General features: G+C 40.9%; 1 protein-coding gene across 1 annotated transcript; it reads right to left on the reverse strand.

The window, feature by feature from the left end:
- Positions 1-2,966: 2,966 nt before the first annotated feature.
- Positions 2,967-21,191, reverse strand: LOC309694491 (uncharacterized protein). Its single transcript, XM_082514619.1, has 4 exons — positions 20,657-21,191; positions 16,650-18,258; positions 14,485-14,824; positions 2,967-5,883 (listed from the first exon to the last, which is right to left on the reverse strand). Exons 2-4 carry the CDS (start codon positions 17,958-17,960, stop codon positions 4,142-4,144), a joined length of 3,393 nt encoding a protein of 1,130 aa, XP_082370745.1. The 5' UTR covers positions 17,961-18,258; positions 20,657-21,191; the 3' UTR covers positions 2,967-4,141.
- Between the last annotated feature and the right edge of the window lie 2,551 nt (positions 21,192-23,742).

Genomic DNA, 23,742 nt, shown 5'->3' on the forward strand with positions numbered 1-23,742 from the left:
TTTGAATTTTTATTTTATTTTTATTTATGAATAACCTGAAGCTGATATCAGGAATGCAGACATTAATTGAAGCTAACATATATCAACACCTGAAGGGTTTTAATACATAGAAATCAAAGTAAAAACCTCATGAAAAGGAAACAGACTCTAGAACTGAGAGGCTCAATAGTACAAGTACATAGTTGAGCTAAGAACAAAGACAAAGGAACCAATAACACAAAATTTTCACAACAAACTAAACACTGTACAAGGGAAACAGGGAACTACAGTAGTAAACCAAAGACCAAACCAATCGAAATAATAATAAACCAACCCTGACTGAATTAACTCAGAGTGCAAAAACTGAAAATCATGGGTGCAGGATCAAGGATGATGGAAGGAGGAGTGAGAACAAATAAGGAGTAAAAAGCAATGCAAAAATAACGCTATGTTAATTTTTCTTGAAATCAACTATTTTGGAATGTTAATTACATGAGCAGCCTCGACCTCAGCTTCTTCTTAGCTTCTTCACAGTGCCACCTTCAGACATCTCAGGGCTAATTTTATCCCCCCACTGACATGTTTGCCTTGATTGGAAACGAAGAACTCCACAGGTCTGCTGACACGTTTTTAAATCAATCCCTGTTCTTTCACAGCCAAACGGTCCCCGGGTCCTAGTGTCCTTCTACGTATTCATTGTTTGAAACATAAGTAAATTACTGCCAGTTGATTTTTTTCTCCCAAAAATTAAATAATAAAATCAACCAAGAATAATTTCAGAAAAGAAAATTAAATTAAATAACTCATTAAATAAATCTAGTTAATTTCAGCAGTTTAATTAAATAGAAAACCATCTACAAGGTATAACAAAAAAGGGCTGGTGTACAGCAGCATGTGAGGAGAGATAAAGGGAGGAAGAAGAGTGTTCACCTGTTGACTTCATGTAAACGCTGCTACTGTTGCAAGACATAAAATGCATAAATGCTGCATCATTTTAATTGTTATCCACCTTAAACATGCATATAAATGGATTAACTTAATTATTCTGTGAGTTTAAGGAAGTATTTTCAGCTGTTTGTTATCCCTCTGTAGTTTAGTTTGTAGTCGTCATGTCTGAATTTGTCCACTAGATGTCTCCCTTTGCCCACTTTTTCTATGTGACAGCTCTCTACGCCCATGATGAAACGTTTTCGTTAAGGCTCTCTGTTTAATGTTTGAACCAAGTTAAATTGTGTGCTCTTTACACATTTGCTGGTTCTGTTTCGCTGCTGCTTGTTCTTCTTAATAGTCTTGATGTTTTTTAAACAGTCTGTGCTGAAGCTGAAGAAACCAATTCTACAATGTTAGATGATACAGCTTCAGAATAATAACTAAGTAAAACTTCTGCAGCTTCAGCAACATCAGTAAAGAGAGATTTTAGTGTCTGTAATATCACTTTGTGTGAGTTTATTCACAGGAGACATAACGTGAAACACTGATGCTGCATTCAGGGATCATGTAAAAGACGGTAGAGAAGATTTTCCAGGTCACAAATATCCTGAAACACTTTGCCTGTGGTGGTTTGAGAGTGATAGTTAGTGTGAGCAGATGATATAATCAGAGTAACAGAGCAGGAAAGGAGTAGTGATGTTCAAAAGATCAGAGAGTTATGGACGTATGAGATTATGGAGAGACTTTTAAAATTAACATGATCTTTTACAGGAAGCCAGTGAAGCTGTTGAAGGACAGGAGCTTTATGTTCTATGAAACATCTTAATGTTACTGCTGTGTATATTCACTATCCCTCCTCTGCAAACGTGAATAGTGTTATAGAGTTGAAAAGAGTGTCTGACAGGATCTGAAGTTTAAAGCGAGATTAAACTAGAAGGGAAGTGCAGTAGGTTAGGGTGATTAAGGATAGAGCTGGAAATGCACTAATGAGGGCATTTCAAATGCTCCTGAGAGGAGTACTTTTATTAGGTTCACCGGGAGGAGGCCTTGTCTGCTTAGGCTGCTGCCCCCGTGACCTGGCCCTGCATGAACGGAAGAAATTAAATGGATGGCTGGAAAATAAAAAAGAGAGGAGGACAGATGGCAGAGAGACAGTGCATGAGGAAGTGCAGGAGATTGGTAAGGGGCAGGTTACAGCAGCTATGAAGGATAATGAGTGGAAAAGCAGTTGGTCCAGATGACATAACTGTGGAGGTATGGAGGAGAGAGGGCAGTGATAATTACTTTTTCACACAGGGGCAGGTAGGTTTGGATAGATTTTTTCCTTAATAAATAAAATGGGCGTTTAAAATTGCATTTTGTATTTACTCGGATTATCTCGGTCTAATTTTAAAATTTACTTGACGGTCATGTCACATGATCGTGTGTCAAATATACAGAGTGCAGGCAGGGTGGAGTGGGTGGAGATGAGTGTTAGGGTGATTTGTGACAGAAGGATAGCTGCAAGAGTTGAAAGGGAAGGTTTAAAAGATGGAAGCGCCTTGAGGCGACTTATGTTGTGATTTGGCGCTATATAAATAAAATTGAATTGAATTGGAAGCGAGACCTGCTTTGATTTATGGTTTGGGAAATGTGACACTAACTAAAAGACAGAAGGTCAAACTGGAGAAAGCAGAGCTCAAGGTGCTCAGATTTTCATTGAGAGTTGCCAAGATGGACAAGATTCATACATCTGATGGACAGTTCAGCTCAAGCATTTTGGAGGCAAGGTTAGAGAGGCAACATTGAGATGGTTTGGGCACGTGCAGAGGAGGGCTAGGGCAGAGGGAAAGGAAAGTTAATGACTAGAACTTTAAAGGAGGAGGAAAAGAGGAAGAGAACAGAGGACGTTCACAGATGTGGTGAAGGAGGACATGCAGTGGATTGGTGTAACACAAGATGAATCAGATGTAAGCAGATGATCTGCTGTGAAAATCCCTAATGAAACGATACGCACAGCATATAATAGCTGTGTGTATTGTTTTTATGCCAGGAATTACTTTTGAGAAGCGAGAAGATGGTTTTAATGGTTTATTTTGTTTTGCAACAGATGTGCGAAGTTTGACAAAACAGTAAAATTCCTCGTTTCAGATGGAGGATGAACTGTGGGGCTGCACCAAGGTGCAGTATACAGTATATCAGGTTCATTCCGACCGTGACTCATGCAAAGCTCCTGCAGTGTAACAACTTTCCTGTAACCAAAATACCATTATAAAATTTGATCTATGGTAAAAACACTTTTCCCATCTTGTTGAAAAAAATATTAAATCCACATTTGCACAAAAGGTTTGCTTCTAATCATTTCAGTTGGTTACTTCGATGCATCCCTCTCATTAGACTGCACATTAAACCAATAGAGTAAATATATTTCATATCAAGCAGGTCAAACCCTATGTTACTGAGTTCACATCAAATTCAATACAATTAATTGTTGACATGATCACCAAAATTGATAAAATTTTCATGCAGTTTGAACTGTGAACCTGCTGCTAAACAAGAACTATAACACAGACGAGGACATGTTTATTCAAATAGTACAAAAAAGAAAAAAAAATCTGCTTCTACATTTATATAAAAAATATCAGTAACCAAGAAAAATGTGTGAAATAAGGCAGAATTTATGTTTCCTTTATATTTTAGATATTACTACTCAGAAAAATATATAAGGATTACTTTTAAAACTTTACTTGAACTGCATAAAACTCATAACCATTCAACACACACTGAAGGTTAATTTTCATTAATATGAATAGCTCGTCAAGTCCATAATGACGTATTTCTGTCCTACGTGTGGCACTTTCTTGCTAAACTCTGAACAACTGAATTAAAAGTTTTCCATAAAAAGCATGAAGTTCATCTATCCTTGATTTTCTATAAGAAAGGTATTTCTTAAAACACAACCTACATCTACAACCTATGTTTGTCATGTCTACAGCCTAAAACAAAACAACAAAAATAAATTCAGACAAATATAAAATCAGGGTTTCCGCTACATCAGGGGTGTCAAACTTATGCCCCACAAGATAATTATTGATTATCCGAAAAACAGCAAGTGTAGTGATACAGGACAGGTAGACACTGCTGCCATTCATCATAAGAATAGGACAGCAAATTGAATACATGATCGGTACAGTTCGTTAATGTTATGGAAATAAAATGCATATGAGATCGGCTTTTTAAGTGAGTGGGACACTTAACTAGTGTGACTTTTCATGTGATTTTTCAGGTTTGTGGCATAACTGAATCTTTTGTCACAGATGCTACAAGTGTGTGGCCTTTCACCTGTATGCCTTCTCATATGATTTTTTAAGTGTATCATCTGAATAAAACTTTTCTCACACACACTACAGGAATATGGCTTTTCACCCGTGTGAAGTCTTGTGTGAGTTTTGAATCCTGTTAAGTCACTAAAAGTCTTCCCACAGGTGCTACAGGAATATGGTCTTTCACCTGTATGGATTCTCATGTGTCTTTTCAACCCTGATAAGTCACCAAATCCTTTCCCACAGGTGCTACAAGAATATGGCTTCTCACCTGTGTGAGTTCTCATATGTCTTGTCAAGTGATTCACCTGAGTGAATCCTCTTCCACAGACACTACAGAAACGTAAGTTCTCTCCTGTGTGAACTTTGAGATGACTTTTGAATTTCAACTCATCACTGAAACTTTTTCCACAGGCACCACAAGTATGTGGTTTCTCACCTATGTGGACTCTCACATGTTTTCTGATTGCTGATGAATCACTGAAGTTTTTGCCACAAGTTCCACAAGTATGTGGCCTCTGACCCGTGTGAATTCTCATGTGTGTTTCCAGTCCTGATCGCTGAGTGAATCTTTTGCCACAGGTGCTGCAAGAATATGGTTTTTCACCTGAGTGGATTCTCATATGATTTTTGAATCCTGAAAAGCTACTAAATCTTTTCCCACACTCACTACAAGAATACGGCTTCTCACCTGTATGTTTTCTCATGTGTGTTTTCAAGTTTACCCTCCGGCTGAATACATTCCCACAGTAGGTACAGGGGAAAGGTTTCTCACCGGTGTGCGTTCTTAAATGGCCTTCCAATATTGATTTTTTTCTGAATCTTCTCCCACAGGTGCTACAGGAAAAAGGCTTCTCACCTGTGTGGATTGTCATGTGACTGTCCAATCCTGACTTCAGTGAGAATCTTTTCCCACAGGTGCTACATGGATACGCCTTCTCACCTGTGTGACTTTTCATGTGACTTTCCAGTCCCGCCTTTATAACAAATCTTTTTCCACAGACGCTACAAGGAAATGGCCTGTCACCTGCATGATGTTTAACATGAATTTTGAAAGGTGATAAGAAAGTAAACTTTTTCCCACAGGTGTTACAAGTATATGGCTTCTCACCTGTATGGAGTCTCATGTGAATTTTCAAGTTTACCATCTGAGTGAACCTTTTTCCACAACTGCTACAAGTATAAGGTTTCTCACCCGTGTGAACTCGAGCGTGTTTTGCTAAGTGGCAGTCAAACCGAAATCTTTTTCCACAAGTGTCACATTTTATAGGCTTTTTGTTTGTATCAGTTTTACCCTGACTCTCTGATTCGAGAGAGGTGTCTACTGTGTTACTCTGACTTCTATTTGTCTGTTGTGATGTGTTCTTCAGCTCAAAATGTATAATCAATCCTGAGAGCACATGCTTGCTTTCTTCCTGTTTTTGGCTTTCAGTTTCAGAAGACTTGCAAGAAAGGAGCAGGTCAGTGTTTGCTCCTGGAGTGACCGTAAAAGTATCAACCTCCTGCTTCACTGCAAGCTGCTCTCCCTCCTGACTGATGCATAGCTCCTCCTTTTCATCTTTAATCTGTGGGGGCTCTGAGTCCTGGTCCAGACTGGAGCTCCTCTCCTGGTTACAGACCTGCTGGTCTATGAGTACTTCTTCCTCCTTACAGTCATGTTGTAGTGGGAGGTCTGCATAGACAAAAATGATAGAAAACACACACATATTTGAGAAAATATCATGTAATTTGCCATCGGAAGTTCAGTTATCCAGGTGGAAAAAGTTCTAAAGAGTAAAATCTATTTATTACATCCTCACGAAAGCCCTTAGCTGTAATCCTCCACTCTGCAGTAATATAGTTTTTTAAATCAGTATATACCTATGTATTTCTCGGACACATTTTAGATTTTTCCTCTTCTACTTATTACTTTTTATATTACTTAGGGGTGAATTTAATGCTTTAATTGCAATTAATTAATTTGAAAAAAAGAAACGCGTTAAAAATTAAAGCATTTAATTGCACTTTGCGTTCCAAGAAAATCGCAAGTTTTGTCCATGTCATGATTTCCTGGTATACGATTACACTGATGCAAACAGCTACAAAAATGGAAGACTCAGAAGAAAGCATGCTGCTAGGACTGATCGCAGGCAAACTTCATTTCCAAAAGACTACTAAGTAAAGCCTTGATAAAAGTCTGGTTTTGTGCAAACTGTGCACAAAGGAGTTTGCATACCACCAAATCACTTCAAGCTTACAGTACCATCTAAATGCAAAACATGTTGCAGCGAGCACAGAAACTGTGGGAGCTGTTAGCTCCAACAAAAGGTGCCAGCAGCCCAAACTTGATGAAATGACTGGCTTCAGGACCGACATTAGTAAGTCAACATTGGACAACATTTAGCATCAGTTGATCCAACTTTCCACCTGAAAGACTATTCGGGTAAATTCAACAGCTTTATGACACTGAAAAAGCAAGCAAAATTAGATGCATTACACACAGTCCTGCTAATACGATGGAACTACACCAGGAGCAAACACGACTGGGGCAACAAAAAGAGCCACTCATACAGGATATTTCCACACAGTGGAATTCAAAGCGGGATATGGTTTCTTGTCTACTAAAGAATCAAGAGGCTGTTTTTGCTGCTTTAGACAAACAATCAAATCAGACAAACTCCATCTGAGCCAGTAAAACTCCAAAAGCTGACTGTCCTCAAGCCATGCAAGTAAATAAAACTATTTTCAATTTATTGTTGTTGTTTCTTCAAAAAGCTCTATAGTTGACAATTAGTGTGTAGATTAATATTTACTTTCTTGAACTGTCTACTACAGGTTTGTGACTGAACTTCTTAGAGGTGAGACATGTCTCATGTCCAGTGGTTTTACCTGCTTTCTGCCATCTGCCTCACACCATGGAGGTCTCCGATGATGAATCAAACTACATGGTGAAATTTAAGATCCTTCACAAAGGACATACCCCAATGTGTAGCAACACTCAACCATCAGTGGCTCAAGATAGCTACTGTACTTGACCCACCCTTTAAAGATTTAAAGTGTCTTAAAATGTAAAGATGCCACTACAAAGGAGCCAGCAAAGACAAAGAGCCTCCTCCTCTCTTCATTGTCTTCGGACTCTGATTCAGATGAGGAAGCCCTGAGTACCAGGGCCCTGAGTTTGTACAGAGCAGAATACACCATCAATGAAAAAGACTGACCGCTGCACTGGTGGTCGAGTCGAACAGGGACCTACACATACAGCTGTATGTCCTTGCCATGTGAGAGTCCCATGTGAGAGTGTTCCCCACTTGCAGGTCACATAGTAACAAAAAAGAGAGCTCACTTGAGCTCTGAAAATGTGAACAGGGTAGTTTGTCTAAGTAACTGGCTGAAAGAGACAGACAGCAACTAAGCATAGAGGTATTGTGACTCCAATAGGTTTGTTGATTTTTGCACTAAAATGTTCAATGATCACACTGTTTTAGCCTAATGTACAAAATAATTTTGGCTACGGTTACTCAGAGTCTAAAGGTGAAGCTGGTTAAATAACCTTTAATGTTTCTGCTTTATTTTTTTATTAAGAAGAAAAACTGCACTTTATGTTGAAGTTTGTATTACTATTTAAAGACGATACGATTTTGAAAATGTATTTAAAGTACTTAAAATAAGGCTTTATTTTTAAGTCTGTTTAAGTTCTTGTTTCTCTGTTTTGAATTGAAATTCAGTTTAAATACTTTTTTCTCTCAGAAATTAAGAGTTTGCATTTACAGCATTCATCTCCATGTCCATAATTTGATTCTGTCACCCACTAAAACCCTTTTAAATTCAAAAAACCAAAAAAAACCACAACATTTGAGCTTAGGGGAAAGTTTTCTTGTGCGAGCAAATGCGATTAATCAAGATTATTTAATTACAAAGCCTCTAATTAACTAGATTAATCTTTTTAATCGAGTCCCACCCCTAATATTTATTCATTTATTTAGAATAAATTGTACAAAGTTGCTATACGTTTTAATGCATCAAGCAGGAGTAGCACTTCTTTTTTGATATTTTTCCACAGTACAATGTGGAAATTTTTACAGCCTTTTTTAAAAAAAATTAATGTGTGGGCAATAATAAGTCCCAATTTTTAATTTTTAAGGGATGGAAACAACATAAACTAATTATTTGAACTCCACTTTCTGCTTTTATTTGGATAGAAACCTCAACTTTTTCAGGGGACCACTGTTGGCGTTCCTAAGCAACAGTGTCCTGGGTCTACCCCAGGTACTCCTCCCAAGTAGGATATGTCCAAAACTCACTGCCTAGAGGGTGTCGTGGAGGCATCCTTTAAACTGTATAATGTTAAACAGGCTGCCTGGAATTATTTTGTTGTTTTAGCTGTGGAGGTGTCATAAAATCTGCTGCGAGTATGTGGTTTGTCCCTTTTTTAGGACTACTACTTCCTTCAACATCTGGTAGTTGTTTTTCTTTACTGTTTGCTATAACTGTGTAATAACAGAATAATAACAGGAAAACACAAAACAGGAACATGAAATTTTACAGATTTTTACTGAATAAGGTACTCAGAATGTACATGAAAAAAAAAGATTTGCAATTTGAACTATAAAACAGACAACAAATATGTGAACTTTCGTTTGTTTGTTTCTAGGGGTCTCTAATTTTTTTTCTAAGCAAGTCCAGACATTTTTGGCCTCTGGTGGAACTCCAAAAAGCAGTTCCTTTCGAGCTGCAGGCAAAGGCCTACATTGCACTGCTGGCATTTCCAAGGAGTGCTCCTCTTTCAGACAGTGCACTGCTTCCTTCCCAAGGTTGCCCTGTGCCTCTTTCCCATATCTCTAGTGCTCGTAGGGACAGGAAAGTGTCCTTGACTTGGGAACTCAGGCTTGCCATCCAAGCAAACACCTACGAGGTGTGCAGCAAGCTCCTCCTGGAAGGCCTGCCATGTCTTGTGTTTCTGTTGCTTGCTGATGCACAACTCTTTGTGAAGAATGAAACTGTTGGTAACTGCAATGTCCAGTAGATGCTGGAAAACTATCATGTTCAATCTTTTGGTTTTGCAAAGGACTGAATTTGTTCCTAGCATCTGGTCTGATGTGTCCACTCCTCCCATGTATTTATTGTATTCGGTCACAGCTGTCGGTCTGGGGACAGAAACGCTCTCAAAATGTCCATCTTCATTTTTCTGCCAGTGTAACACTGTGTCCCCACTGTACACAGGGTGGACGGTGGTACAGATGGCGACTTCTCGACTGTCCACCCACTTTACAAATAAAAGGTCACCATCCCTGATCCACCGAATGGAGCCTCTTGGTGATCTTTTATGGAGAGCATTTTCCTGAGAGGATGGAACACCCAGTCTGCCCTCCCTGTATGTACCACAAGCCCCAAATCCCTGCTTTTTCAAGTGTTGGAAGAAGCCTGGGCTGGTGTAGAAGTTATCACAGTAGACAATATAACCTGATCCCAGAGAGTCTTTGTCCACTAGTGATGTAACCACATCAAAAGAGAGTCCTTTCTCTGATGTAGGGCTGCCACAAATGATTATTTTGATAGTCGACTAGTCACCGATTATTTATGCGATTAGTCGACTAATCAGATCATCATCCACTGGACGTAAAACTACAGCTTATTGCACCAGCAGCATCTGCTCTTATATAACTATCATTAGCTTATAGCTTTAAGCTTTTAAGGTGCTAACTAAAAATAAAGACAAGATGATAGTTTATTCAATTTTAATGAAATTTGCAGATTGTTTCGGTAAAGTTTAATAAACTCCTTGCTATCTAAAATATAACAGGACACCGGAGTATATTCTCCAGCATCTCACACTTCTGATAATCAGCTGTCTGCTTTACGTTTATACAGCTGTGTAAAAACTATAACTTTAATCTCAGCCAAACCGATTTACTCAGGAACAAATAAAATACTAAAAAAAAAAAAAAAAAAAAAAAAGAAAGCCAAACAACAACATTTTTAATTTATCTAAGTGACTCATATATATTTAACCTGAGTCGCGAAAGACGGCGGTGGGTTTGAAAACAATTTGCCGGGAGTCCGGTGTTCTCACGGCGCTAGTGACCTAGCCCCCGGCTAGCTATCGAGCTAGTGGGTAACAGACGTAACAGAGCTTTTGAAAATATGTGGTGTCCTGATAAACTGAGCCGATATTTGAGGTTTACACAGCTACATTCTCGCCTGAAAATATGTTAAACATTTATTTTGTGACCCAGAAAGAATAATAAGAGTAATATTAAAACTAACTAGCTACCGCCATTGTTGGAAACTAAGCTGGGCCGCGCTATGAATTCTGGGACACAGCTGCTTCTTCTTCTTCGGGGTTTAACGGCAGCTGGCATCCTTGTATATGCAGTGCTGCCATCTTCTGTTTCAGTCCGTTATTACACTCTTAAATCCTGCTACTTCTGCGTCTTTTGCGATCTTACAAAGCTTCAAACGACACGTCGACTATTAAATCAGTCGTCGACGATTTTGATAGTCGACGTAATCGTGACTAGTCGACAAATCGTGGCAGCCCTACTCTGATGACAACTTTGATTTCCCTGTGTATAGCTTGAAGTCTATGATGTAGCCATTTACATCAGCAAGAACAAAATTTTTTAGCCCCCACTTGGTGGGCTTGGCAACCATCCTCTCTTCAACTGAAATGTGCTGCTTTGGGTGGTAGTTACTCATGCAACGACTTCTCAACATCTCAAGGAGAGGTCTGACCTGGTGAAATGTGTCATAGTCCTCTGTGCCCTTTTTCTTGCCATAGGCCACATCTTCTTCTGGATCACTGATATGAAGGTTAGAATTGATGGCCATAAATCGGTCTTTGGACATAACAGTGGCAGGAAAAGGAACATGAAAAATTGTGTTACTCCTCCAAATGTCTACCATTTTTGGAAAATTGCAGACTTCCATGTAAAGTAACAAGCCCAGGTACTTTTGTAGTTCTTCTGATGTAATTTCCTTCCATGCAAACGTTTTGCCCTTTTCCTTTTTTTTTGCCGCATTCTTGTTTGTGTTTTCACACAAGCATTTTAGTACTTCGTCATCAAAAAATTTGGAGAAGATATCACCTGGGGATTGTGCAGCATTGAGAGGAGGTTGAATACCAGGGGTTCTCTTTGGTCTGAATCTTGGTGGTTGAGGGACAGCATCATCTGGGTCTGCCTCTGTTCTCCAAGCCACTGGACGATGTGGCGACCGGCTGCGAGAGGCATCACCACCAGCTCCACGGCTTTTCTGATGTACATGGCACCGGCCTCGACTTTGGCCACAAATGGCACGGATCCCTGCTGAAGTCCTCAACATGAATGAATGAAATCCACCCCACCCCAGCAAAAAAAAAGAAAAGGAAAGAAAAAAGTTTCTGTTATACTTGCTGACCCTCTTTTCTGTCAACCAACCTTCGTTTTCACAGGGTTGCGTTCACCCTGTGCCTGGGATAATGAACCTAATTTCAATAGAAAGCGCAGAGCCTCTGCTTTCAGAAACTGTTGCCATTTTTTCAATTATGTGAACAGCTCAAAAGTTACGGTAGGTTGAAAAAAACCTGTCACCAGCGACAGGTTAGGGCTTAAAGGGTTTTAAAAGCCTGAGGACTTTAAAGTTGCTCCTTTCAATACAGAGGTGGAAAGGCACTTCTGACCAAACTCCTAATTTCTCTAACATAGAGCCCATATACCCTTCAGAAGATGCTCATTTACATTTCCCATCACCTCCTCGCAACAGATATAACATGCACAGCAAAAGCAGTACGGGTTCCCCTTCAAGTCTCCCGCTCCACTCTGCCTCACTTTCTGAACATTTGAGATATCCAACTTCTTCCACTTGCAGGCGCAACTCATCCCTGACGCAAAATGGACATTCACCCCTTTCTGGCTGAGAACCATGACCTCATTTTGAAGGTGCTAGTTATCTTTCCAAACACTTCACACTTGGCTACAAATGCAAGTTGGATGATAAAACCAAAAATAGTCACATCAACTGTGAAGAGCAGAGAGGAGATTCTGAGGCTACCAAGGCAGAAATCCTATGCCACTTTGCAATGCTAGAAATTCTGTCACTAAAAATTATGAAGATAACTGGTGACAAAGGGAAACCCTGTCAGTTCAACTCCCACCAGGAGTAAACATGAAACCAAGCTGTCACCACAGTTGCACCAAGTCCAACTCCTCTCAGTTCCCAAGATGGTTTTAGAAGGACTAGCAACATCACCTCATCTTAGATGGTTTTCAGATTTTCTGAGAAAAATGCCCAGACATCAGATCGATAAAAATAAGCCATTGAAATTATTCAAATTAAATAACCAAAGTACTGTACTCAGACTGGATAAAATGCTGCTGCGGAGTCGGGGTGGTCTGCCTCTCCCCACCGCAGGGAAAAGGGTAACACCACCTGGGTCTGGGTGCAATTCCCCCCTCCAGGGGCAAGGGTAGCTAGACCCGGTTTGTAGAGTACGCTTGGGGAGTGTGATCGTGTGTACAGCGTCTCTTTATGTCTGTCTCCACGTTGGTTGAGTGTGGAGTGAGTGCATATGAGAGCATGAGGGTGGGAATGGATGTTTGTGTCTGTGTGTGCCTGTATGTCTGTGTCTATATGTCAGGTTGGGTATCAGACGCCACCTCTCTGGGGACACCTCAGGCCCTCCAAGGTTTGGAGGCCTATCTCCACCCACCACCACTTCCCCTGCCGGTGGCGGACTCCCTCAGGTGTCGGTGTGTTGGTGGTTCTTTGTGTCTGGGGGTGGGCGTCCAGGTACACACCGGCTCACTCCTTGGCGGCCGCTTGTCGGGGCCTGGGGCTCGCTCGGGCCCCTTTGGAGGTGGGGTGCCCCCGGCCTCTCGGCCTGGGGCTCGGTCACTCAGGCACAGCTGGGGGCCGGCGGAGCTCACGGGCGCGTCACTGCAACTCCCCCTGACTTCTGCTCCGCGGCTGCTGGGCGAGCCCTCATCTGGGACTCTCCTCAGCTCTTACTGGAACAGTGGCGCGGCTGCCCCTCTGTTGGTCTTCCTTGGTCTCTTGTGTTCTGGGGGCCTCTGGATGTCTGGAGTTTTGATCTCCTCCATACCTGCTTCACACCCTGGAGGACGGGGCTGTGGCCCCCCCACACTCCCTAGCAGATCATTACATGGAGAAACCTTTGGAATGCAAGCATGCTGATCCACACAGGTATGCACACAGGTGTACACATGGGTATTCACAGACGCGGACTAAAGCTTTCTTGGCTGCTACCTCAAAGCACACTGTGCGCTGTCTATCTTGCGTGCTGCACAATATCGTTTATTATTTAGTAAATACTGATATCTATGACTAGCTAGTTTATTGTGATGGTGCTTTGTTTTCTCTATTATTATGTTGCTCTTTGTTGTTTGCTGTCTCCTCTGTTTGTTTGTTTTTTTTTGTTTTTTTTTTTCTCCATACAGGTGACCCAGGAGTTCTTTTTTTTTTTCTCTCTCTTCCCCCCCCTTCTCACCGTCTCTTCTCCCCTTTGGTTTTCTTTCTTTCTCTCCCCCTCTTTCTCTCATTCATTTCCCCTGTCCTATTTATTAAAAAAAAAAAAAAAAAAAAAAAAAAATAAAGACTGGATAAAATGCTGTAGTAAAATCTAAACTTTACTCCAGGGGTGGGGGAACTCAAGGGCCAGTGTCCTGCAGGTTTTAGATGTGTCCTTGATCCAACACAGCTGATTTAAATGGCTAAATTGCATCCTCAACATGTCTTGAGGTTTTCCAGAGGCCTGTGAATGCACTAATCATTTGATTCAGGTGTGTTGACCCAGATTGACATCTAAAACCTGCAGGATACTGGTGTTCTGACAAACCATCCTACTTTGGCAAAACATCCTACCATAAGTAGTTTATGCACATTTCTGCTGTCACAGAGTAATTCCAGCACAAATTTAAGTAGGTATGACTGTTTGCCACTTAACTTTGCCCATCAGAGTATGCTTGTAGCTCATATTCATAAAGCCAGCATGGTTTGTCACTTAATTTTACCAGTCAGAGTATGTTTCTAGCTAATATTCAAAAAGGTAGGACGGTTCGCCACTTAATTTCGTGTTGTGCGCATGCGCAGAAACAACGGGTAGGATGGTTTGTCAGGTACAGAACACTGGCCCTTGAGGCCTGGAGTTCCCCCACTCCTGCTCTACTCATTGCAGTTTTCCCTTAAAATTTTCCTGTGCCTGTAAACAAATAAGAAACTTTGAGCTCTGATTAAGGTCAAAGTTATTAAGATTCATATTCCTGTGTCATCTCATTAAGAACTTTTTAGTTGTACATACCCAAGTTTTCTTTTGGTTTCCAGATTTTATCCAGAAGACTGAGCCGTTCTTTACCAGTCCAAACGATGATACCATCAACCTCCTCCTTCACTACAAGCTGCTCTCCCTCCTCACTGATGCAGAGTTCCTCCTGTTCATCTTTAATCTGTGTAGGCTCTGGGTTCTCCTTCTCCAGACTGGAGTTCCTCTCCTGGTTACAAACTTGCAGGTCTGGGTCCTCCTTTAACATCATGTTGTTATCAGAGGTTTCCTGCTGATCTGGGTCCTCCTTAATCATCACGTTGTTGGAGGTCTTCTGTTGATCTGAGTCCCTCTTGCTGGTCATGTTGTTGTGGGAGGTCTTTGGGAACAAATGTACACAAGAAAAAGGTTAGTAATGTGATGACATAGTACAATGCAGTAAAACCATTGGATTACCTCTAACAGAATTAGATTTTAAATGTGGGAATACTACACATATGTAATTAGAGTCAATTTTGCATCAAATGTTCTCTGCAGTTTTATAAGAGACCATTTTTAAAAGATAGCGATGAGGTCATAGCTGTAGTGATTTACTGAAACATGGAAAAATACAGAAATAGTGTATACATGGAAAAAATGAGCCTGTCTTACTCTAATAGCTTAAAAATCAATATTTGTGATAAACACCTTTATTCTGAACTCTGTTAGTCAAGCGTTCGCATCATTTCATAGTCTTCAGGAATAGTTCTTCTTGAAGGACACTTCAAGCTTTTCTTTGGATGTTGTCTGTCTTGTTGTGTTGTTCATTGTCAAGAAGTCCCTACACTGCTTCACTAATGCTGAAAAATAAAGCTCTGCTAAGACACTTCTTAGATATTCTTTTCGTTTTCCTGATCTACTCGGTAAACACTGATAAGAACTTGAGCCAAACTTTTTTTTTTTTTTTACATTTGGATTCATTACTCGCTTGATGACTCCCTCACTAACAAGTCTCATCATAGGCGATGCTTGCAGATGACAAGAAAGCTCGGCTCACCATTCCCACTACCAGTGTTACTAAAAAAAATGAGCTCATATATGCCACTGCCACAGAAATAATAGAAACACTTTGGTATGAGATCAAGAACGCATGCAGAGAAAGTCCTCTGTGGAGAAGAAGGTTGGAAGCCAAAAATCAGGGAAGCCCAGAGGGGGTTAGTCAGCTAACAGAAGTACTGAACGACAGGTCCTGGATGAATAAGATATACAACAAGGTGCAAATAACTAAGGTTCTAGAAACAAAAGCTCACACCTCTCGGCACTAGGCTGAAGAGACAAGCAGAGGCCAAGAGAATAAATTGCCTCTTCTCCAAACATCAGTCCAAGGTGTACTCTCAGCTACAAGGGAACAATAATAAGAGGGCACCCAGAGATAAAACTGAACAATACTGGAAGAACATCTGGGAGAAAGAGATGTTGTATACCACGAGCGTTAAGTGACTTGTGGACCTGACAGCAGACCACGGCAACCTCCCAGAAAAAGAGGCAGTCAACATTATGGACCTGAGGTGATCCACACCTACTATCTGAAGATGCTAACAGCACAAATAAATGTGCTCATAACAGCAGGTGCTCACCCAGACTAACTAACACAGGGCAGAGAACGCCACCATTGAGCTACCAGCTGATTACCTGTGTCTACACAGCATGGAAGCTCATCCCAGGTATCATACCAACCTAGCTAAATAGGTACATGAGTCAACACATAAGTGCATCTCTAAAAGGAGTAAGGCAATACTTTATCGATACAGGGACACTAAATATTGATACGTTATTATTATATAAATTATCTTATATATTATCATTATTATTTTTGCAAATACAAAGTGAACCTTTTAATACTGGGATACCGTATTTTCACGACCATAAGACGCACTGTACTAAAAGGCGCAGTCTCAGTTATGTGTGCCATTACTGTATTTAACACACACATAAGGCGCAGTCTCAGTTATGTGTGCCATTACTGTATTTAACACACACACAAGGCGCACTGGACCATAGGGCGCATACAAGTACCGTATGCGTATTTAAAAATAAAGCGGGAGCAAACCTGAGTTTGGTACTCACATTTTTATTATCAGTAATCGTCATCATCAACAACACACAAGCATACAAGTGTGCGTATTTAAAAATAAAGCAGGAGCAAAACAAAGTTTGGTACTCACATTTTTATCATCAAACCCATCGAAGTCCTCATCCTCTGTGTCTGAATTGAACAGCTGCGCTAAATCTCCATCAAACATGCCAGGTTCACTGTCTTCACTGTCAGAGTCACTTTCCGTGCCGTGCGGCTCCTCGGAAATGATGCCGGCTTTTGCGAAAGCTCGAACAACAGTGCCAGCAGACATGTTAGCCCAAGCATCTACAATCCATTGGCAAATTGTGGCGTAACTTGCCCGGCGCTGCCTTCCACTCTTGGTGAAACTGTGGTCTCCATCGGTCATCCATCGCTCCCAGGCCGCTCGCAGCCTTACTTTGAACGGGCGGTTCGCACCGATGTCCAGCGGTTGGAGTTCTTTTGTCAGGCCTCCCGGAATGACAGCAAGCTCACAGTTCATTTGTTTCACTAGTTTTTTCACATCGGCTGTGAGATGGGCACGCATAGAGTCACAGATTAAGAGCGATGGTGATGCGTGGAAAAAACCACCTGGTCTCCTTACATACACCTCCCTCAGCCACTCTTTCATCATTTCCTCATCCATCCAGCCCTTTTCATTTGCCTTAATGATGATTCCTGCTGGAAACTTCTCTTTAGGCAAAGTCTTTCGCTTAAAAATCACCATAGGCGGCAGTTTCTGTCCATTAGCATGGCAGCCAAGCACAACAGTGAAAGAAGACTTTTCATACCCTGTTGTGCGTATCGCTACCGTGCTGGTCCCCTTCTTCTCCACAGTGTGACTCACCGGGATGTCGAAAGTGAGCGGGACCTCGTCCATGTTTGTGATGTGGCTGGGCTGGATGTTTTTGTCGCCGATGTGTTTGCTGCAGTAGGAGCGGAAGATGGCCAGCTTTTCCTTATAATCCGCTGGAAGTTGCTGCGCTACCGTAGTCCTGGTCCGGATGGAAAAATGGCACCGTTTCATAAAACGAAAGCACCAAGACGGACTTCCTTGGAAATGTTCAATGTTCATCTCTTCAGCTAGTGAAACTGCTTTTAGCCGAATGGTGACCGTCGAAACGCTTCTCCCGCTCGCTCTTTGCTCGATGATCCACCGCTCGAGTCTTTCCTCCAACTTGGGCCACCTCGCCTTATGTCCGCGGAAACTCAGCTGCGTTTTCTTGACCTGCCGGAGCTTGTTTTCTTGCTTCCTCCATTTGCGAACCATCGATTCGTTAATCTTAAATTCTCTCGCCGCTGCTCGATTTCCATGTTCCTCCGCGTAGCTGATGGCCTTCAGTTTAAACTGTGCTTCGTAAGCGTGTCTCTTTGCCATTTTCAGGGTTGTTAAAACAACGATGTCCTGCATAACGCACATACCTGTTCTTTTACACAGGTATGTGCGATAAAGTCAACGCACACACTTCACCCTTTAGCGTTCTCATGGTGTTCTCTACTACGTCCTCATTACAACACACAGGGCGCACTGCGCTATAGGGCGCGCCGTACTTTTTGAAGAAAATCTAAGACTTTTAAGTGCGCCTTATGGTCGTGAAAATACGGTAATAAAATCAGTTGCTTTTCAGTCTGTTGTTGCTGTTCTAGTGAGTACAGCAGCTCAGGAAGTTGGCAAAACAAAAATGAAAGCCTCAGAAACAAATCACGTGTGTGTTTGTCTGTGAATGAGAGAGAGAGAGAGAGACTGTGACAGGCAGACAGATTTGAGACACTGTGGCTTTTGCTGCATGTTTAAGACACTGGAGCTCAGGCATAAGTCACTGCCGTGTGTTTTCATGGATAAAGCCAAATTCAGGTTCTAAAATGAAGTAGAAATAAATGAAGTGTAAAGTTGAGGATAGCAAAAAGATTAGCATTATCTTGCAATGTGTGGACATCGCAGATTCATATGCAACTATGACGACTCATATCACAGGGAACTGGTGACTGCTGTCTCACAACTGAACTAAATCTGCAGTTCGAAAAAAGTAATATATCACAGCTTATCTTATTAGAATACTCAGCATATCACAAAATGTTACAAATTGTCTTAGACATTGTATATACTTGTATGTTTGTACAAGTTTCAGTTCATCACTGCAGCTATGACCCCAACTTTCCCTGTAAAAAGAAAAAAAATTGGCATCTCATTTTAGCTGTACAGGTTTAGAAAAACTCATCATTATATATGATATCTCATAGCCTATGTATTATATCCCTATATTTAAATTAAAATTACATGAATTCTGCTCAAGGTTACAGTTTTACTATATTCCTTTTTGAGGTTAACTGTATGGTTTTAGAAAAAAATAAAAGCAAGGTCCACTCAAATCACATAATGTGTGAATATTACCATGTCTGAACTGCAGTTACATTAGTTTTCACAATAACAAACACAACTGCAGTGAGTATCGATTCAGGTTAACCCAGACTCCGTTCATGGTTATCATCTCCCTATATTACAGTACACTTTTCTGTTGTCACTTTATTATACAAAACAATACACCAAACAAAGTCTTCTCAAATAAAGTCATTTCAATTCAATTTATATAGGAATTTAAATGATAAAAAAATAGTTGCCTCACAGCGCTTTATATTGTGAGGTAAAGACCCTACAACAGGGGTCTCAAATTCCAGCCCTCGGGGACCAGGGTCCTGAAACTTTTCCATTTGTCCCTATTGCAACTTACCTGAATGCAATTAGTAGGTCATTCGTAAGACTATAGAACTTGACTGTATGCTGATGTGGCAATTCAGCCATTTGATTTGTGTTACAGGAGCTCATGAGTGAATGAACATGGTGCAATAAAAATACTTTTAGTACATTTTTCCAAACACTTACATTTAAAAAATGTAAGTGTTTGGCGATCGTGGCTCAACTCCCAACTCAAGAGTTGGGAGTTTGCCTTGTAATTGGAAGGTTGCCGGTTTGAGCCCCAGCTTGGACAGTCTCGGTCGTTGTGTCCTTGGGCAAAACACTTCACCCGTTGCCTACTGGTGGTGGTCAGAGGGCCCGGTGGCGCCAGTGTCCGGCAGCCTCGCCTCTGTCAGTGCGCCCCAGGGTGGCTGTGGCTACCATCACCAGTGTGTGAATGTGTGTGTGAATATGTAAAGCGCTTTGGGGTCCTTAGGGACTAGTAAAGCGCTATATACAGGCCATTTACCATTTACATTTACTTAAGCGGTTAGGGGTTGCCACTTCAGCATGCAGTCAAGTTCTATACTCTTGCTAATGCCCTTATAATTTTATTCAGGTCTGCTGCAACAGGCAGGGACACATGGCAAAGTTTTAGGACACCGGCCCTCAAGGACTGGAGTTTGAGACCCCTGCCCCACAATAATACAGAGGAAAAACCCCAAAAATCAGATGAAAAAAGTAATGTGGAAATTACTTCTCCATATTCACAATGCTTTTAATTTTAACTGCAAACAGAAAGAGCTGGATGAACATTTTACAACTAATAAGGTTCTTAAGGATTTCCTGTATTTACAGGTCTCAACCTGAATAGGAATCCAATCCAATCATCAATTCAAACTGCAACTACAGTTCATAGATGGTAACATTATAAACAAGGCAACATAATTTACATAGATTTTGACTCATTTTTCCTTAAATAATACAGTTACGAGATACACTACTACAAGCCTTAAATAGTTTAATAACGTATCATGAATGTATTAATGTATTATAACGTATAATGTAAAAAAAAACTCCTATACGGGACAGCGGAGCAAAACGATAGTTCTGCAAATAAAGTAAAATAAAGACAGTTTCAAAGTTGCAGAATGAACGCGTGTTCCTTTGTGCTAGTCACTCGGCACCCGTACCACAATGTCGGGAATAGAGGAGCAGCACAACTGAAGGTGCGGCTTGCTTGACCGCGACTTCTCGAATAAGGGTTCCGGGCAAAATTACCGCTTTAAAAAAACAGAGAAGCGCTTGTTTTACTTCTATAAAAACGATTCGATGCTGCTCCTTGATTTTAGTCTGTTAGCCTGAAACAACAAATCTGACTAGGATCCAGCATGAGTCGGATTCTTGTGTTAGTTCATTGAGACCGCTACACTTTCACGTACCTATTATTTGTAACTTTATCTCGAGTTTCCGGTTAGTCTCTACCAGTCTGTGCTCACGGTCGATGTCGTCCTCATACTGGGAGATCGTTTCTGAAGATCTGAGAAGATTTCGTCTTCGGCAGCAGCTAATCTCTCCTCGACAAACTCTTACCGATGCCGAAGACTGAATTGTTGAGCAGTAAAGAGGCAAGTCATTTCCGTTCTCCTTCTTTTTCTTCTTCTATTGTACTTCCGGTAGAATACACGCATCAACGTCGCATTGCTGCTCTCTTCAGGTCAGTTTGAAGTTAGTCCTAAACTAAATTAAATAGCTGACTAACTAATGGTATGTCCATACATTAAAAAAAAAAGAAATGTCAATATCTGTAATATCACGCTGTCAGATAGTTCATAGGAGTCATGACGTGTAACGATGGTGTTGGATTCAGGGACCATGGGAGAGAAGAGATTATCAAATATCCTAAAACAGTTCAGTGCTACAATCCATTTCAGCCTCCATAAAAAGACAACAACTAGAAGATGTCACAGTATCACCCATGATGTTTGATTAGCATCTGACCGCTGTGCTGTGCAGAGATGCCAGAACAATGATGGAAGGAAAATAAAATAAAAGTAAAACACAGATTTAAATTGATGAAAATAGGAAAAACCTCAGTCTATTTCAGTTTAACAAACTCAGCAAAGACATCAAAATTGATTGAGTTATCATAATATAGACTAATCCAGCATAGAGCGGCTGAGTGAATGTGGTCTGGACTCTGTGAAGGAGAGTCATGGTTTCAGAGACGCTGTAGAAGGACAAAATACCTGCTCTGTGATCCAGGTACACTCCTACTCTGGAGGAACGAGGACCTGAGACAGGAGTTTGGATGTTGTTGTCCCAAAAAGTGTCACTGATTTCATCTTGTAATCGGAAGGTTGCTGGTTCGAGCCCCGGCTCCAACAGTCTCGGTCGTTTATGTGCTGTGTTTGGATCCAGTGTGATTTCACATAAATATTTTAAGAATTCAGCTCTGGTCTTTGCTTCTGGTGGATCTGACAGTAAAACATCCACTTCACTGACTGTCAGTAAGACGCAGTGTTGGGGAGTAATGGAATACCACATCATAATGAGGCTGAAGGTGTTTCTCACAGTAAGATGCCAAAGATACTAAAGAGGACTTGAAGGATTTCATTTTTCTCTCAGTGCAGACATCACAGGCCACATCTTCAGGTCCAGCATAGCAGTGATCAGCAGGAGCAGCTTGGAGTCCAGTCTTCTTCAGCTCCTCCACTAAATCTGCTAACATGGTGCTTTTCTCCAGGACAGGCCTCGCTGTGAAAGTCTGTCTGCACTGAGGGCAGCTGTATATTTTCTTCTCCTCCTCTCCATCCCAGAATCTTTTAGTTCAGTTCATGCAGTAGCTGTGTTGACAGGGAATAGTAACCGGATCCTTCAGTAGATCCAAACAGATCTTGGTCCAGCTGAACTCCTTTCTGCGCCATTTCTCCTCTCAGTGTCAGTGACTGTGTGAGTTTGTTTTCCTTATAACTGAAACTAGTCTGAGCTCTGATTGAAACAACATGTGAATGGGGCCTGTCAGCCCTTACACATAACCACATTTTGGTTGCACCTATCTTCAAACTGGAGATTTAAAAGGGAGGAAACGAAGAAATGTATAAACAGAGGAGGTGCTGATTTAGACAGCAGCTTCACTGTAAGAAGTAAAGCAGTATGAGAGAGAGTGGCCATGTTGAACCATTTCTAGGACCTTTTTAAAAAAAAATTTAAACCCTTTATAAAAGTTTTGTGCTACATTTATAAACTACCAGACCCCCGTCATCAACGAGTGCCCAGTGGAGAGAGTGGACAGCTTCAAATACCTCGGAGTTCACATCACGCAGGACCTGTCATGGTCCTGTCACATCAACACCGTGGTGAAAAAGGCCCGACAGCGTCTCTACCACCTCAGACGCTTGAGAGACTTCCAACTGCCCTCCAAGGTGCTCAGGAACTTTTACTCGTGCACCATAGAGAGCATCCTGGCGGGAAACATCTTAACCTGGTTCGGGAACAGCACCATGCAGGACAGACGAGCTCTACAGAGGGTTGTGCGGTCAGCTGAGCGCACCATCCGCTCCGAGCTCCCTGACCTGCACTCAATCTACAGCAGGCGGTGCTGGACCAAGGCCAGGAAGATCGTGAAGGACCTCAGCCATCCCAACAACAGACTGTTCTCTCTGCTGAGGTCAGGAAAGCGATTCTGCTCCCTGAAGACCAACACAGAGAGACTGAGGAGGAGCTTCTTCCTGCAGGCGATACGGTCTCTCAATCACACCACCACACAGTACTGACCCACACATATGGTTCTTACACACACACTGGACTTTCTGGACTTTGTTTTTGCACAACACTGGTCACTATATTCTTCATTTCCGGTTAATACTTGTACAGCTGCTGTTATTGTGTATATATTTATTTATATTTAGATTTCTTCATACATTCTTATATAGTTCTATATTGTGTATTGTGTATTTTGTTGTACAGTTATTTTATTTTCAACTTTAATTTATATATTTATCTTTATCTTATTCTTCCCAGTTAAATTTACCCTTCATTCTAATTTGTGTTGTACAGTTATTTCATTTTTAACCTTAATTTATATTTTATTCCTTCCTAGTTAAATTTACCCTTTTTAATTTTTCATATTTATTTCCTATCTTATTCATAGCCTTTTCCTTTTTTGTTTTCTTTAGGTCACGAGCAGTTGTCCAAGCATTTCACTACATATCGTACTGTGTATGACTGTGTACGTGACAAATAAAATTTGAATTTGAATTTGAATTTAAACTTGAAATGCCTTCGACCCCAGTTTCTAATAGACCCTTGTTAAAGGTGACTATTAAAGCTGAAATTGAACAGAAATGATATGAAATGAAATCTCTGAGGATTTTTTGAATAAAAATAGCATATTTAGAATGTAACTTCAAGTAAAAAGTGTATTTTAATCTTTGTCCATGTAAGTTGAAAACACATAAAATCCCAGCTCATTTGGCTGCTTTGATTGGAACAGATCATGTTTCAGATTTTTACTGACAAGTCAAAT

Source organism: Aulonocara stuartgranti (assembly GCF_965226115.1).
Source record: "Aulonocara stuartgranti genome assembly, chromosome: 18".
NCBI lineage: Eukaryota > Metazoa > Chordata > Actinopteri > Cichliformes > Cichlidae > Aulonocara > Aulonocara stuartgranti.

What these genes read in the sequence shown, in the direction of transcription:
- LOC309694491 (XM_082514619.1), bottom strand. Translation starts at nt 17,960, where the DNA reads ATGTGCGTTATGCAGGACATCGTTGTTTTAACAACCCTGAAAATGGCA. An exon ending in ATGGGTTTGATGATAAAAAT is followed by an intron (nt 14,825 to 16,649) that starts GTGAGTACCAAA and finishes TTGTTCCCAAAG; the next exon opens with ACCTCCCACAACAACATGAC. An exon ending in GAAACCAAAAGAAAACTTGG is followed by an intron (nt 5,884 to 14,484) that starts GTATGTACAACT and finishes TTGTCTATGCAG; the next exon opens with ACCTCCCACTACAACATGAC.